Here is a 17253-nt window from a genome sequence, read left to right as displayed (position 1 = left end):
CAGCGAGATCTAAGATCTTAATTCAAGTGAACCACGGTTTTAAACAAAGCCTGATCCAAGACAACGAAGCACCACCCATAATACTTCCTTTTGGTGGTAAAAAATACCACCAACTTTAACATCCCTCCAGACAGAAGAGTGAAAGGGCAGATTCAACCTGAACTCCAAAGCTGCCCCAAAGCTCAGAACGTGGAAGAACTGAGCCCTGGTGAGACCCTGCCCAACAAAGCTTGGATGCCCAGGCCCAAAGTCTGACTCTACACAACATTTGAGTCTCTCACTTCTCTTTCCCTAACATGTAAGATGGTGACTTCACACATGCATGCAGACATAATTATGAGAATTAAATAAGCAACAGAAATGCTCAGCACAATGTCAGACTCAGCACATAAGCATTCAAAAAAGTGTTTACTGCAAATATTTTAATTTTGTGATTAAAAAAGAAAATCAAATGTTTTTTTTTTTAAAGAGAGAGTGAGAGAGGGAGAGAGAGAGAGAAAGAATTTTTTTAATATTTATTTTTTAGTTATCGGCCGACACAACATCTTTGTATGTGGTGCTGAGGATCGAACCTGGGCTGCACGCATGCCAGGCAAGCGCGCTACCACTTGAGCCACATCCCAGCCCCAAATGTTTTAATTACTTCAAATGAAATGGTAATTCCATTCAATTAAATGAATATGAGCTAATCACCTACTATGTGCCAAGTACTGTTCAGGGGACTTTTCTTTCAGTAAATAAAGAGGCGAAAGCGTGTGCCTTTGGAGTTTAGAGTAACACTGGACACAGCAAGTCCATCCAGAGCACAGTGCACCCCTCAGTGCAGCAGCCACCAACACCTGGGACCTCTGAGCACATGGCAGAGCCCGTGTGGACTAGAGGCAGCCTTCCATGGGTCTTCTTTCCATAAATGTAAATCAAGGGCCAGGCTTAAACTGATGGCTAGCACACTGGCAAGGACTGTGATAATACTAATAGTTAGAAGGTGATAAACACTGGGAAAGAAAAGGTAGAGCAGACAAAGGTGTGGGGGGAGGAAAGCAGTCCTGCTTCTGGCCTGCACCCTGGGTGGTCCCAGTGGGAGGTGAGGTGTGTTCACCTGAGGAATCTGAGTAACACGGTGGCTTTTAAGTGTCACTCTGGGTGCTACAGGGAAGACAGAGGGACAAAGAAGATTATCTGCCAAGAAATTCACTTGACTTGGAGGCTTGGATTAAGATGGTGACAGCGGAGGTGGAATTGCCAAGGGGATCTGCATTAAAGACACTCAACAGGACTTTCTACTGGATTGGACTTACAGCTCCAAACATCACTAAATCACTAAAAAGTTAACAGCCTGAGCAAAAGAGCTGCCATCAACAGAGACAAAGCAAGTCCAGCAGGTGGCAGGTAATGGGGAGAGGGAATGGTTATGATCAGTGCTCAATCTTAGACTTGCCAAGTCTGATGTGTCCACTGGACATCTGAATGTACACACGACATTCAAACCTGGATTCTGGGTGGAAGTAAACACTTTGACAAAACAATGGCATTTCCATCCAGGGACTGGATAAGATCACTAAGACAGGAAGTGCAGACAGGACTTCACAATTCTAGGAAGAGAGGAGAGGTCAGCAAAGGACACTGGCAAGGAGCCACCAGAAAGGAAGGAGGACACCCCAGAGCAAAGAGACAAGTGCCACCTTTTAGAGAGCTATCACTGAACCATCACCACCACACCTGCCTGTCAGACAGCCACAAGAGCAAACAAGGACCAACCTTTACAACCACAGGCTCTGGGATTTAAAAACCGTCCTAACTGACAGAAAAGGCTGGCCCTGCAAAGCCTCTTCCTGTAAAAGCACTTTCCACTCCAAACTGGCGGCTTGAGGCTCCCGCACACTCCTCCCTGGAACCAGGTGCTCATTGTCCTCCAGCAGCTGCCCACAGCCTCTGGTCTCATGGGAGGACGTCTTGGAGAAGGGCAGTGCCAGTAGCGGCAGCACCCCACTGCATCTCCCCAATGCCGTTCCCCGTTACGCACACAGCCCTCTGTCCTCAGGGACTAAGCCCTGCCCTTCCACAATTGAACTCTGCTTTGCTGTTGGAATCTTCTGGTTTTACTGGTGGTTTTAAGCAACTTTTTTTTTTTTTACTTCTGGTTTTAAGCAACTTTCCTGATGTTTCTCTGACCAGGGTCATTGCCGCAGTCTGGCTGGGCACAAAGTAACCGAGCCACCAGAGGTTCAAAACAGGAACTCCTTTATTGTCCAAACTCCCCAAATGCCACCCACCCATCCACCCACCCATCAGCCCTTCCAGGAACACCACCAACCGGAAATCCCTCCTCCAGAACTTCCCCAACCAACACCAGAACTCCAAAGTAGCGGGCAGCAGGGGTCTAATATACAATTGAATACACAGCTTAACATAACCATCATCATCTCAATGGCTCGCTGGCATCACCTCTCAACCACTCCCTTCTGGCAAAAAAAAAAAAAAAAAAAAACGCCACTAGGCTGTGGCTCTCAGCAGGTCATCAGGTCACACCTCTCAAGGAAGAGGCCTGAGCAAGAGCTCAGGGCTCCTGGCTCCTCTTAACAAACAACACAACCCACAGACCAACATACGAGCAAGCCAGTGGTTCAGCTTCCCGCATTCAAACCTGGCTAATCAGAAATAAAACGTCCTCTTCAACCCTTCCTGAGCCTTCGGGCTGGACATCACAGATACATCTGACACAGACACCTGCACTGAGGCTCTGCACAGGCATGCTCAGGGGCACCAGCAGGCGGTGCACTCCTCCCCCTTCCCGTCTTGTCAAAGCCACAGAGCAGATCCTTCCTCCGAGGTCACTCTAGATGAGCATCTGGCACAAAATGCATCCTTTCAACTCTGCATTTTCAGGACCCAGGTCACTGTGGACAGCAGTTTTACTCCATGAGTACTGAGCTGCTGCTCTCTGCAAGGGCAGTCAGAAGGGACAGCAGCATTTTGGAAAAATGCTGACTCACAGTGAAGTTCTCACCCACTTTTAATCAATACAGAGCTAATTGTGCATGTATATAAATGGAAAGCTAACACAGTCATGAGAAGAAAGATGATTGCCTTCAGAACTGAGAACAGCAGCACAGAAGGGGAGCATTAAAAAAAAAATCAGAGAATGTTTTCAAAATGTGCTCAAGGCTGGCCACTTGGCTCAAGTTGGAAACGCCAACACAATGGGCAGCAACAGTGGTCCCGTCCTCCAAAATAAAACCACAAATGAACCAGACCCACGGCAAAAAGCAAGTATTCCTCCCCTCTAGAAAACAAAGGACTCCATGCCAGGGCAAAGAACGTTCTTAGCAAGCTAAAAAGTGGACCTCTACAGAGAGGCCAAAGTGGACATACCTGGAACATAACAAGCCAAAGGGAAAGGCTTCAAGCCTTTAAAATAGTGTACTTTCCAATTTACAAAAGACATCTGTTTCTAAGCATTTTTAAGTCTAAAATCTGTATTCCCACAGATACAATGCTACTATATGTAAATTAATGAACATAACAAATCCCCAAACACCAAACTAATCTGTAATGTACCTAAACCATAATACTGATAAACCGCTTCAATATGATCTAATCAAATTCCAATACTATTTACTATGGGAAAATGTGCTCTAAATTCCAACTAAGGAAGCCAGAAACACACGTTTCTTCTGGGTTATTTGCTCTGTTTTTTGTTTTGTTTTGTTTTTGTTTTTTCCTTTTAAGCCACGAAGGGCACAGGGCAGCAGCATGGGGGCTTCAACAGGGGAAATTCAAGCATGTGTTGGAAGAGAGACAGAGGCGGGTCCTGCAGGGCACCTGGAAGAGGGCAGCTCCTTGTCGCAGGGCCGGGCCTCTTCCCCAGGCCAATCTCCACAAGGAGCTCAGGGCCAGGAAGCCAGAAGAGCCTCCACCAGGACATGAACAGAGGCCAGATTTCAACCTACAGCCAGGGGAGGGTGCAGGGCTCAGAAGAGGCAGTGTGTCCCTCGTCCCTCGCCTGAAGCTAAGCAGCCAGAAAGGAGGTGGCCTGTTTTACCTGCACCTGGTCCCCTGAGGCTGAAGAAAGGGGAGAGCTCACTGCAGGGCCCAGGCTGGTGGGAAAGAGGATGACCACTGGTGAAGGCCAGCGTGGGCAGAGACGCGTCACAGCAGCTACACTGGTGGCTCTGCTGTTAGCTCTAGCAGGTACCTCACCCTCCCATAGCCCCGTGCCCTGCTCTCCCCTCCCTCTGCCCTATCAACTCCTCAACAATCAGGTTGTTGCCTCTTCTAATACTGTAGTTTCACGGCAAGATTCACTGCAGCAATTAGAGAAGGAAGCCAGATTTTCAAAAACCAATGTGGCTTATTTTGACTCAGAATGAGGTAAGAAGCAGTAAACAGCCTCCAGGGCCCCAAACTGGAGGGGAAGGGAGCTGGCATTCATTATGAAAACACAGGCGGGAGGAGCTAGCCATGCCTGGTTCCCCACATCCACCACACCTTCACCCGCACCACCTCCTGCTGGTGGATAGAGAAACTGCTGTGGTAAGATGAAGAGCTGAGGTCTCCCAGGCCCGCGTGGAAAACCTCTCCATCAAAGTTACTGTTGAGTCAATGTTTTGCTGATGTGGTAACATTTTCCAAAGTCAATCAATTAAGGAATAAAAGAAAGCACCTTCTGTGAGATTTTCCCAGGTGACACCCTAGCAAGCCATTCTTAGGAGAAAATCTGGTGACAGCGGGACTCCACCTTAAGCACTCTTAAGCCAGCTAAGCAGTCCCTCAGCTCTGCCCCTGCTCTCTGCAAGCCACAGCTGGTTATCCCCTTGGAAGGCAGCACTCACTGAAAAACCGCCTTGGCTTCCTACGCCTCTGGAACCTTCTGCACAGTACAAACCCCCCAAGCCGGTCTGACGGACGACCCAGAACCTGCGCTCTTGTGAATTCACCCAACACGCCTCACTAACATGACAAAGTCAACTCCATGACTTATTCATTACTGATTTCCATTTAAAGTGCATTTGCAAAAATGTTTCTGTCAGAAAAATTACTATCAGAACTCAGAATGCCATTCTGTACCAAGGGCATCTCAGCAAGGAGACACCCTGAGAAAACTCTACCCAAGTGAACAGCTTTCCCCAGGGCTGCTTCCTCCTGCAGCAACTGCCTGGGACACAACCGTACAGGAGATTCAGGGCTTCCAGCAATAAGCCCCCACCAGGGTTTAGCTAGCTCCTCAAGAACACACCAAAAGTACACTCAGTAGAGCAAAAAAAGGAAAAAATCCTGGTATTTCCTGCTTCTGACATTACTATTTGTAACAATTAATTTTATGTGTCAAATTGGGTGGGCCATAGTGCCCAATGCTGAGTCAAACATTATTCTGGATGTTTCTGCAAAGATGTTTTTTAGATAGGATTAAAACTGGTGAATTTTGAGTAAAGCAAATTACACTCCATAAAGTGGAGAGACCTGATCTAATCAGGTGAAGATGGACCTCCCTGAGCAAGAATTTTGCCAGCAGAATGCCTTGGGACTTTTGCCCATCCCCTTCCCAGGTCCCCAACCTGCCAGCCAAGCCCATCACATTCGGGGCTCTCCGAACTCCCACAGTTGCAGGAGCCAGTTTCTTACAATAAACAAGTCAATCTCTTTCTCAATCTATTCTTTGAAACACGCTCTTCTGTTTCTCCAGAGAACCCTGAATATACACTATCCAGAAAAAAACAAGATGCTACCTTTAAACATACTGTGTATGTGATTTGAGGATCAACAATCACTATTAACTAAAGTAACAAAAAGGCTAAGAAAAGGTAGTCAAATTCCAGTTGAGACTTATTGTTCTTTACCAACACTTTCATTTAATTTCCCAAAAGTCTGGTAAGAGACCCTGTTTTATCCAAATAACAGAAAGCAATCTATCCCCACCCCACCATAAAAAATGATTCAGATTAAAAGTCAAGGCGAAAAATTACAATACTTATGAGCATCTCTGCAAATGTAAATGAAAAAGCCTACCCATAAACAAACATGTACAGGTCTATTCTCCCTAGTTCATAAAGAACAAGGCAAAACTTTATTGACTGCTTTGTGTGAACTATTATTGATGTAGAATCATTTTGTTAACACCACAGGAGGAAATCAGAGCAACCTCTGTTGGAATCTTTTTACTGTCAAATGTGGAAAGAAATGGAATAGAGGCGATAAGACACGTGGTGGGGAGCATGGGAGCACACTCAGCTCATCACTCACAGTCACTGCTTGATGAAGCCACCTCTTTGAAACCCCAGCTCTGCAAAGCGGTGCTCGGGTGGGCTCTGGCTCTGACTCACAGAATTCACCCTGTGTTTACAAGCTCTCCAGGTGATTCTGATACACAATAGATTTTGAGACCAAGAATCTCTAGTAGATTCAAATATCTTTTAAATATAATTAAAAAAACAATTGAATCAGAAAATTCTAGAAACTGAGTGGCAGATTTTTTGCTGTATTACTATAGATTACGTGAAAAAAAACTTTCGACATGATCCCTCCTTTTTTATAAAGCATTCAGCCACAAAAGCTTTTCCAGTACTGCCTGATATTACTTAAGAACTTTCCTATGACCTAAAATTCCCAGGCCATTCATAAGGCTGTGCCCACCAGGACAGAGCAATGGCAAAGCATCTCAGGAAGGATGATATGTTCCCAGGCAAAACTTACAGATCGAGCTGCTAGCCTTTAGGTTGAATTTTCAGTTTTTCCATCAAGTGGAATATAAAATTTAAAAATTTTAAAGGTTAAGATACATAGAATATTTCTACAATGTTTTTGCTTCCCTATGGGAAGTTTCCAGCAGAGCGAAATACCCCAAAGAGGCGATCCCCCCACCACACTGCTTCAGGCTCCAAGTGGTGCTGCTGTCCCTCTGCAGAATACCTCTGAACTGCTTCATCATGTCCAGGTGGTTTTCCACAGCGCCCTCCAAGATCATTTCAGGCTGGTCCATCTTCCACCGCCACTCGGTGCCCACAGGATTGGTGTGGTGCCTAGGAACAAGATCAAAGGTTCCTGTGACAATGTCTTGGCCAGGCATCGACTGAGATAGTCCCCAAACCAGGGATGGCTTCCTCCTAAGAGCCCAGCTGTTCATGGCAGCACCTCCCAGTCATGACACCTGGCAGCAGGGTGGACAGAGAAGCCATTCCCATCTCTGCCCAGCTCCCGCTGCTCAGTCAACTGCAGGTATAAATAAAACTGCTTTGAACCATGCTAACCGTGCCCAGCACAAACACAGGTAACCTGCCACCACCACATTCTCATATCTAAGTCGACCTTCATTAAATGAGTGCAGGAAGCTGGACACATGCTTGAAAAATCACAGAGAGGGCCTGAGACGGTGCTTCTGGGTGCAGGCCTGGGGAAGGAATCAAGAGCTCCTACTGGAACTGTCTCCTGGGCTCCCTGTGGAGCAAAAGTGGGTAGAGATGGACTTCCTATGGGATCAGGAGAGTTCTGCTCCACTCTGATCAGTGAGAGAAAAACACAGCGACAGGCCCAGCCCCACACTTTGGACAATCATCAGAATGAACAGGTTACATCCCACATCAGTTTGCTCATATGAGAACCACGTACTTCTACAGTTCTTCTTTTCTCACATTTGTGTGTAAAGCCAGCTCTGCTCACAAGGATCTGTTCTCTTACGTTACTCTGTCTCATCGGGCAAGTCTGGGAGTGTCTGGCCAAATCACCAATCTCCTTGAGGCCATGCTGTGTGTCCATTCCATTTCCCAGAGTGTGGTCTGAAAGATGCTCACCAAAGTGGAGGGATGCTGAAGTTCTGGGAACAGCTGCCTTCATATTATCCTCCTGGAGAATTACTAAACACCAAACCTGGTCAAGGTGCTAGCTGTTCTGCACCCACTCTGTGCACAGCACATTGTAGGAAGAGAACTGGCACACTGGGTGCCAACTAGACAGGCCCATCAGCTCAACACCGAGACCACCACCCATATCCAGCCCCTCTCAGCACACACACTGCCACTGCAGGGAAAGAAAACTGCAAACCAACACCTCCACAAACAGTGACAGAAATCCACCATCCACTGGCCATCAGAATCCAGCCACATATAAAAATTAAAACACACTAAAACCACAGTGCTTATGCAAGAACACAAGCCTGGTTCAACATTTAAAACCCAATCACCATATCTCACCATATTAACAGAATTAAAAGAGAAAGAACATGCATCTCAAGGTAGGGAAGTGTTTAACAAACCTCAATACCCGCTCCTGACCCAAAACCCTAAGCAATCTAGGAATAAAGGGGGATTTCCCATACAGGGGATCAACAAAAATCTGCAGCTAACATCAGACTTAATGTAAAAGAATGAAAGTTTACTCATTAGATCAGAGAACAGCAGAGTGTCCTCTCTCGCCACTCCTACTCAGCATGTAGGTCTGGACAGTGAAACTGGGCAAGAAAAAAGGGAGAAATAGAATGTCTCTCTTCACAGATGACTATCTACACAGAAAATTTAAAAAGAAAAATCTATTTAAAAAAAGATAATTTAAAAGGGAGCCTAAAATACACAAAATCAATTACAGTTATATATCAACAACGAAAAACTATAATTTGAAACTAAAAGTACAATTTAAAATAGCAGTAAAATTTATAAGTACGTATAAATCCAAAAGAACGTCTGTGGCTTATATGCTGGAAACTGTGGATCGCCAAAGCCCCAGGTGAAGGCAGAGACTCGCCACACTCGCGGGAGACCCGATGCTGGGCAGACGTGCAGACCTGCGGAGCCCACTGCAAGTCCAAGGAGGCATGACAAGTAAGGTGATCTAAGAGTCCCTATTAAGCCAGAATGGCTACAACAGTCATGGAAATGGAAAAGCAAGATGGGATTCACAGTGCGCAATGTCAAGACAACTTCTGAATTTGCAGTGCTCTCCACATCATGGCGTTGGCCAAAGGAGAGACACAGACCCACAGAGCAGAGTGAGAAACCAGATACAGATTTATTGCCACGAGGCTCCGACAAGGTGCAAAGGAAATTCCACGGAAAAAGGATAGTCTATGCGATAAACTGTGGTGAAACAACTGGATACTCACAGGCAAAACAATAACAAAACAATACTCCCATCTATTTCTTGTACATTAACAGTAATAAACAATAAATTGATAACATGTCCCTTCTGGTATCAGCCAAGGAGGAATAGAGCACACCCACAAGACCCATTATGCCAGTCTAATCATGACAAACACCAGACACAAAAGGAGGGACCTTCTCCAAAAGACCTCACAGGTTTTTCTCAAAAGTGTCAAGAACAATGCTGAGCCACCCAGGTACTCAAGAGGCTGCTGCAGTTGTGGTCCCTGGAGGTTTGGCTACTGCTAGAAATGGTGGAAGAATCTGGCATCAAGCATATTGTGCTGATTCTACAGAAATACAGGATGCTGGAGTTGGGGGGTCATGGAAGCTACCAGTGAGATTTCAAAGGAAGGCCTGGGAAGCCAGGCAAAGTACAGCAGGATCAGTCTCTGTGGGCTGCCCCTGACAGGGTGATGCATGGAGATGTGAGGACAAAGTTAAAGTTTCAGTGGAGACCTTCAAGATTAAGAGATGCCAGTACCATGAATGCTGTTGAGGAAAGCTGCAGAAATTGAGCCAAGACAGAGGCCATGTGGGTTGCAACCAGCAATGCCATAGAGGCAGACCTACACAGCTCTTTGGGGAGAACATCATACGTAATTCCAAGTGTTCCAGATATTGGACATGGAACTACAGGACTTGTTTGCTCAGTTGGATTTTAGTCTTACTTTGGTCCCATTCCTTCTTCCTATGCCCCTATTTCTTCACATGGAAACATTTCTTTGTGCCTTTATATATGGGATATATGTAACTAGATTTGATTTTTACAGGGGCTCATGCTGAGAGTTTGCCTTAAGTTTCAGAGGAGACTTCAGATTTGGACTTTTAGTCAATCCTGGAACTGTTGAGACTATGGGGACTCTTGGAAATGAACTAAATATATTTAGCATTGTGAGATGAGTATGAGTTTTTGGAGGCCAGTGGGTAGAATGTTATGCTAGATATTAGGTGTCTCCCAAAGACTCAGTGCAAGAAAGTTCAGAGACAAATGATTGAGTTATAAGAAATTTAATCTAATCAGAGCATTAATCCCTTGTTAGGGATTAATTTGGTTGTAACTGTTAGGCAACTTGGGTGCAGCTGGGGGAGTTGGATGCCTGGGGATGTGCCTTTGGGATGTATATTTTGTCCTTACTGAGCTGAGAGCTCTCTCTTTCTCTACTTCCTGATGTCATGTCCCAACCTGCTTTCTTCCACCACACACTTGGGACTCCTCTAGGGCTCAGAGCAATGAAGCTGGCTGCCTATGGACTGAGACTTCTGAAACCATAAGCACCAAATAAAGTTTTCCTCCTCCCAAAAAAAAAAAAAAAAAAAAAAGTGTCAAGAACAACCAGGAGAGACGAAAGATACTGGGCAACCACACAAAGTGGGGCCCTGCATGCAGCCCAGAAGAGAAGGGCAGTGTCGGGAGCCTGGTGACATCTCAGGGGCCTCGAAGAGCTGATGGGGCGTATCAGCATTCCTTCTGGTACCTTCTGGACCTGGATAACTGTTCTGGGGCAATGTTAGATGCTAACGGGAGCAGAAGATGGGAAAGGTGTACAGGAAACCGCTGTGCTAGCTATTCAACCTGACATGGGAGACTTTTCTTTCTATGTAAGGAAACAGACACTGGTACTAAATGTAGCTCTGTGGTAGGACACTTGCCTAGCATGTGTGAGACCCTCGGTTCCCAGCCACAGCACCACTAAACAAAAACAAAAAACAATGTTGCAAACATTAGGAAGAAAAGTTTTTACATTCACTTACTGAAGTATAAATTGACAGAATCTATGTCCAAATATTTTAATCAAAAAAGGCAAACACTGGGGCTGGATCTGTAGCTCAGTGGCAGAGCACTTGCCAGGCATGTGTGAGGCACTGGGTTCAATTCTCAGGACCACATATAAATAAATAAATAAATGTCCATCAACAACTAAAAAAAGAAGACTTTAAAAAAATGCAAACACATGGGCTGGGGTTGTGGCTCAGTGGCAGAACGTTTGCCTCGCACATGTGTGGTCTGAAAGATGCTCACCAAAGTGGAGGGATGCTGAAGTTCTGGGAACAGCTGCCTTCATATTATCCTCCTGGAGAATTACTAAACACCAAACCTGGTCAAGGTGCTGGCTGTTCTACACCCACTCTGTGCACAGCACATTGTAGGAAGAGAACTGGCACACTGGGTGCCAACTGGGTTCTATCCTCAGCACCATATTAAAAAAAAAAAAAAAAAAGGGTATTGTGTCCATCTACAACTAAAAGAAAAGTTTTTTAATGCAAATTGATCAGAATGGATTACACAGCCAGCTACAATGGCAATTCAAAACTGTATTTGCATAAATAACCATTTTGGTCCTGGTTTTCTGATGTTCCTCCTCAGTGCTGAGCTCCGCATCTCGGTCTGTTCTTCAGGACTTTCCCCCAACAGTTATGATCACATTGCCCTGCAAACCTTATTTCTCATACTGTTCCTCTCTGGATTAGAACAGGTTAGGTGTCCCTTATTTGAAAATATGAAATTCAAAACATTCCAAAATCCAAAACTGTGAGCATCACTGTGACCTCAACAAGTGCAATTTCTTTCAGTGCTGAGGATTGAACCCAGGTCCTTATGCATGGAAAACAAGCTCTCTATCACTGAGGTGCATCCCCACGGTCAAGTGGAGACTTTCAAAACACAGCCTTGGTTTACAAAGTTATTACAAGTACTGCATAAGGGTACACTCAGTCTGTGTGTGTAAGGTATATGTGAAACACAGATGAATTCTGTGTTTAGACTTGGGAACCATCCCCAAGATATCTCATTGTGCATACAAAAATTTTCTAAAATCCACAGAAACCCAAAACCTGAATAACTCTGACTGCAAACATTGCAGGGGAGGCTGAACCCATATCAAGGTTACATTAGCTTCCTAAAATTAGCTCAGAAGGGCTCCCTCTTTCTGCACTCACTGGAGAGCTACTTTCCTTTGAATGTTAGCTGGAACTTATTATAAAACCATGTAGACCTGGTCGGGCATGGTGGCACACACCTGTAATCTCAGCCGCTCGGGAGGCTGAGACTGGAGGATCAAAAGTTCAAAGCAAGCCTCAGCAAACGCGAGGTGCTAATAAGCAACTCAGAGAGACCCTGTCTCTAAATAAAATACAAAATAGGGCTGGGTATGTGGCTCAGCAGTTGAGTGCCCCTGAGTCTCCCCACCCCCAACACACCAAATAAATAAATAAATAAATAAATATGCAGGCCTGGTTTCTTTCAGGTGAGATTTGTAAGTACTGACTTTATTACTGTGATAATCATTGGACTACTCAGTCTGACTCTCTTCTTGAATCACTTTGACAATCAAAACTGACTAAAGATTTGCCTGCTTTCCCAAAATTTCCCAATATTCATAACAGTCCTTTCTAACTTTGGTCTTTGTAGCATCAATACTCACCTCCCCTCCTCTGCAATTTCAATTTTAAAAACCTGATTTTTAAGTAAAGCGCCCACCATTCTCGGTTGCACTTGGCTGCCTTTCCACATCAGCTGCTGGGCCTGGGCCTGTGGCTTGGGCTTGTTACTTGGTTGTCACCAAGCCTCCACAAGAACAGAGAGCTCATCACTAAGCTGTGAAGGAAGGTAACTTAAGTTCACTCACCTTGAAGCAAACTACAAACTGCACTCAGGCAACCTGCTTGGGAAGGGCCTGTGTCGTCTGCATACTGTGGCAGCACAGGGTTCAGTAAGGCTGAAGCACTGCTCCACAGCAGACTACACTCTCAGCAAAGGGAAAAACCATCAGACAGATGTCAGAAAAAACTTAGTTCAAGTAAGAATTTTTATCAAAATTATAGCACTACTTTGAAGCAAAATTTCATTGTGATCCTACTAAATATAAAGAATAGGGAAACATTTGTGGACGGAATGAATGCACCTTATTAACCACCTTAGAAACAAAAAACCAATTGCACATCTTTCTCTGCTCCTGCTTTTTTTTGGGGGGGCACCTACCAACTGAGCTGTGTCCCCAGCTCCTCCTGCTTTCTAAACAGTGATTTAGTTTAGAGGGTTAAAAGTCCCACTCACAGTAGATCTTGAGGCACTTTGATATGAGAAGATCGATATTAAGAATGGGCAAGAAAAGTCGACTGGGAGGCCCAGAGGGTGCTCGTGCACATACTGACAAGGGCACACGCCACAGTGTCTGCGCACAGCACCAGCGCCTCTGAGCGCCTGGGCGCGGCAGCACAGAGCTGGAAGGGAGATTCCTTCTCACCCTGTAACTTCTTGTCTGCTTTGAATTTTTTATCATATGCATGGTGACCTTTCAAAATACATTTTAAAACTGGTTCTACTCCCACTGAAGACAAACGTCACTCACTTGAACAGTGTTACTGAGAGACTCACACCACAGAACCCCCACCTGGACACAGTGTGTGGCTTTCCGAGTATTTGAAGAGTTGTGCATCCATCGCCAGATCACCCTCAAACTCCTCATCCCTAGGCAGCCCCCGCCCAGCCTGTGCCCAGGCAACTGCGGGACCCCATCCTGTGCCCACAGACCCGCCCGCCTACCCATTTTGGGCTCCGGCACCTGCGCCTGCACCTGAACACACAGCGCACATCACTGCTCAGTTTCCTTTTGCTGCCAACAGTATCCCTTCATATGATTATTCCACCTTTAATTTATCCATTCCTCAGTTAATGGACACTTGGGCTATTTCTTTTAGATAGTATGAATTTCTTTTCATGTTCTCCCAGCGCAGTTTATACCACTTTTGAAAAATTATTCAAATCCTTTGCCCATTTTTTTTAAATGGGTTATTTGCTTAAGACAAATACAGCTCTTAATTTGAAATTTCAAAGAATAAAATTTTCACTTAAACAGAAATAAAACACAATGGAGAATTCGGGGTATGTTTGTGTTTCAAGAAATAAATCCCTCTGAATAATATTTTACCTATCCATGGCCACTTCACATATTATCAGAATAAAATTAGAAATTCATTTTTAAAAACTCACATCTGTGTACATCCCTATAGTTTAAAAACACTTTCATATATGCAATCTCCCTTAAAGCAATTAAGATTTGTAGCAAACCTATAATAAAGGTAGTGTTGTTTTATTGTACAGTTAGGGAACTGAGGCTCTGAGGCTATTTTAAGAATGGGCTAAAAGAAAAACAAAACAGTTATGTAAGCATTTAAATCAACTTTTACTGAGCCTTTTCTCATATTTTTGTTACTTTTTTTTAATTGAAAAAAGTCTTTTTTGCAGGAAGTGGAGTATTTGCTGGGATTTAAGCCAGTGGCGCTCTACCATTAAGCTACACACCCAGCCCTTTTTAATTTTTACTTTGAAGACACTGTCTTGCTGAGAGCCTCACTAAGTTGCTGGGGCTGGCCTCAAACATGAAATTCTCTTGCCTCAGCTCCCACGTCACTAAGGTTACAAGTGTGCACCTAAACCAGGCTATATTCTTCATTGAAACAGGGTGAATTCTAATTTGAAAAGTTAATATATTAGCATTTCTTTACCAGAAGTCATCATAAATAAAATATCTCTATTTACTCAAATCTTTCTAAAATATCATTGATACATAACACTGTTAAACATATTGTGTGCTTTTCAAAAATCTGAGTAAATTTATTGTTCAGGAAACTAAAGGACTGCATTATTTACTAGCTATAAACAGGCAACAAAGGTAAGAGGTATAATCCTTGTGCTCTTTCTTTTTTCGAATTCTTTTTTTTTAATATTTTTTAGTTGTTGATATATGTATGTATGTATGTATGTATGTATTTATTTATTTGAGGTGCTGAGAATCAAACCCAGTGCCTCACACTTGGTAGGCAAGTGCCCTGCCATTGAGCCACAACCCCAGCCCTTTTTTTTTTTAATTCTGACCTAAAAAAAACCACTATGTCAACAATCTTAAAGAGATCAGGAATTACATTTACTGTAAAATGAAAAACAGTGAGAACTAGAGCACAAGGCATTTGATCATTTCTCTCACCATCTAAGAATAATACAATCCAAATATTACAGCCCAGTGATCCAGAGCCAGCAGGCTTTTGTCTTGAAAGTCCCCACCCCACATTTATAAGCACACACTCTGCCCCTAAGGGAAACATGTCGTATCTACATTTATTTCAGTGCTGCACTGTTCCAGGTGTGGACCACTGTACCCAGAAGGGTCTCAGTTGCAGCCCAGCGGGCATCATGCAGGCCATTCCCTGCTATGGGGAGCTGACCTGTGTGTTACAGGTGTTTAGCAGCACTCCTGGCCGCCACCCACTGATGTCAAGAGCACCCTCATCAGTTTCAACAATCAAAATGTCTCAGGCGTTGTTAAATGTCCCAAGTCTCCCTTTGTGATGAAATACAGCAATTCTGTCCCCAGTGAAGAAACCACCGATTTAACAGGATGCCCAACAAAACACTTTTGCTTTTCAACATATCCCTAGACAAACAGAAAAGGAAAAACATGCAAAAGAACTTAATATGAGATGATAGCTTTGCTGCTATATTCTTTTTCAAAGGCCTTATTTTTACGTTTTACTTCATCTGTCAACTGAAGTATACAGATAAGCAATATGGTGGCCAACATTTGTATCAAAACAGGATTAAAGGAGGTAAATGGAACATGATTGTCTATGATAAGTGTGGGAGGAAATGCATTATACAATTCCCTCTTTCTACCTGCCTCTCCATGGGTTGTGACAGGTACATGCACAACCGGGTCCTGACCAGGTCAGAGGGTCATAGCTGAGGAAGGCAACAGACAGTCCAATGGCTGGAGAGGAAATAAGGAGAGAGAGAGGACACTGAAGAGTGCTCACAGAAGCCCAGAAACTTAAAAGGTCTCACGCATCATGGGATACACGCTAAGAAAAGAACTAAGACCTAAACTGTCACCTGTGCTTGACCTTTTGACTCAGCATAAACAGGAAGTGAAGACTGAAGCCCAGCTCTAAATGGACTGTCCAACCTTGAAAAGAGTGTCCCAACAGGGTCAATCTACAAGAGGACATGGAGAGGTTGTTTTCCCCCAGGCCCTTTAGCCCCACAAGTTTAAGAAAAATCTCTGTCAAAATATTAGCTGACCATTAAGTTTAACAGACAGGCTTCAGAGACAATACATACCAAGGAAGAGACTCTTTTATATAGGAAATGCTTATTTAATTTTTTCATTAAACACAAAGAGTTTTCCAGAGTAAGTGAATCAAGCATAGATTCTTTTGTTTAGACAACTCACTAAACAAGAAAGAACTAAAATCCAGAGGAAGCAATAAACTAATCCTGAGGAGTAGGAAGAATCCGATTTCTAGGGGCTGGGTTGTGGCTCAGCAGTAGAGCACTCGACTAGCATGTGCAAAGTGCTGGATTAGATCCTCAGCACCACATAAGAATAAATAAATACAATAAAGATATTGTGTCCAAGTGTAACTGAAAAAATATTTTAATAAAAAGCAAGAATCCTACAACTAAAAAAAATTTTCATTAAAAAAAAAAGAATCTTATTTCCAGAGTTAACACATTATACTAACCAAACTCTGCAGCTTTCAAAGCATGAAGAGAAACGAGGAATGCAGGCAGGCTCACAGAGACTCGGACCAGGCTTTCCCTGAGGACGATGGCAGGTCCACCAGAGCAGGCCTTATCCCACTACCTCCAACACACGCAGGGAGCTGGCGGAGCCCATGGGGCGAGCGGGAGAAACCGGAGAGCAACGCCTCAACAAAGGCAGGGCATTGGTGAAAGATACACAGACAAAATGGAGGCCAGCAGAGGTGTGGAGCCAGGAAGACCAAACTGCAATAACTGAAACGGAAACTCACTAGAGGGTTTGAAAGCCAAGGGTTTTATTTATTTATTTTTTTGAATGTTAGCATTTATTTGTATTTTCATGGCCTTTTACCTAAAGTTGAATGCAGATTTTACCTTTGGTTACACATGTTACATATTTGGTTCCAGTTAAAACAGATTGATATGGTAGTATTACTATAGTAGTTGAGGCAAAGGAAATTTCATAAAGCACAGGGAACATCTAATATGATCTATAGAAAGCCATTTTTTAAAAGGTCATTAAAATACTCATCTTGGAATTCAGAACTTTTAAAAAGCTTTCTACATCTAAGGACACTAAAGGGGCTT

At 43.9% G+C, this 17253-nt stretch overlaps 1 protein-coding gene across 5 annotated transcripts in view; it reads right to left on the bottom strand.

Moving 5' to 3' along the window:
* Positions 1 to 17253, bottom strand: part of LOC308651774 (S-adenosyl-L-methionine-dependent tRNA 4-demethylwyosine synthase TYW1-like) — a 108797-nt gene that overhangs the window by 53290 nt on the left and 38254 nt on the right. For all 5 annotated transcript variants that reach the window (XM_081299246.1, XM_081299245.1, XM_081299247.1 and 2 more), the window contains exon 11: positions 6907 to 7016. In XM_081299246.1, the coding sequence (XP_081155372.1) occupies positions 6907 to 7016 (110 nt within the window). The remainder of the gene's footprint in view (positions 1 to 6906; positions 7017 to 17253) is intronic.

The sequence above is a fragment of the Spermophilus citellus genome (assembly GCF_964194105.1).
Source record: "Spermophilus citellus genome assembly, chromosome: 6".
NCBI classification, from domain to species: Eukaryota; Metazoa; Chordata; class Mammalia; order Rodentia; family Sciuridae; genus Spermophilus; species Spermophilus citellus.
This window is presented reverse-complemented; position numbering and strand designations above follow the sequence as displayed.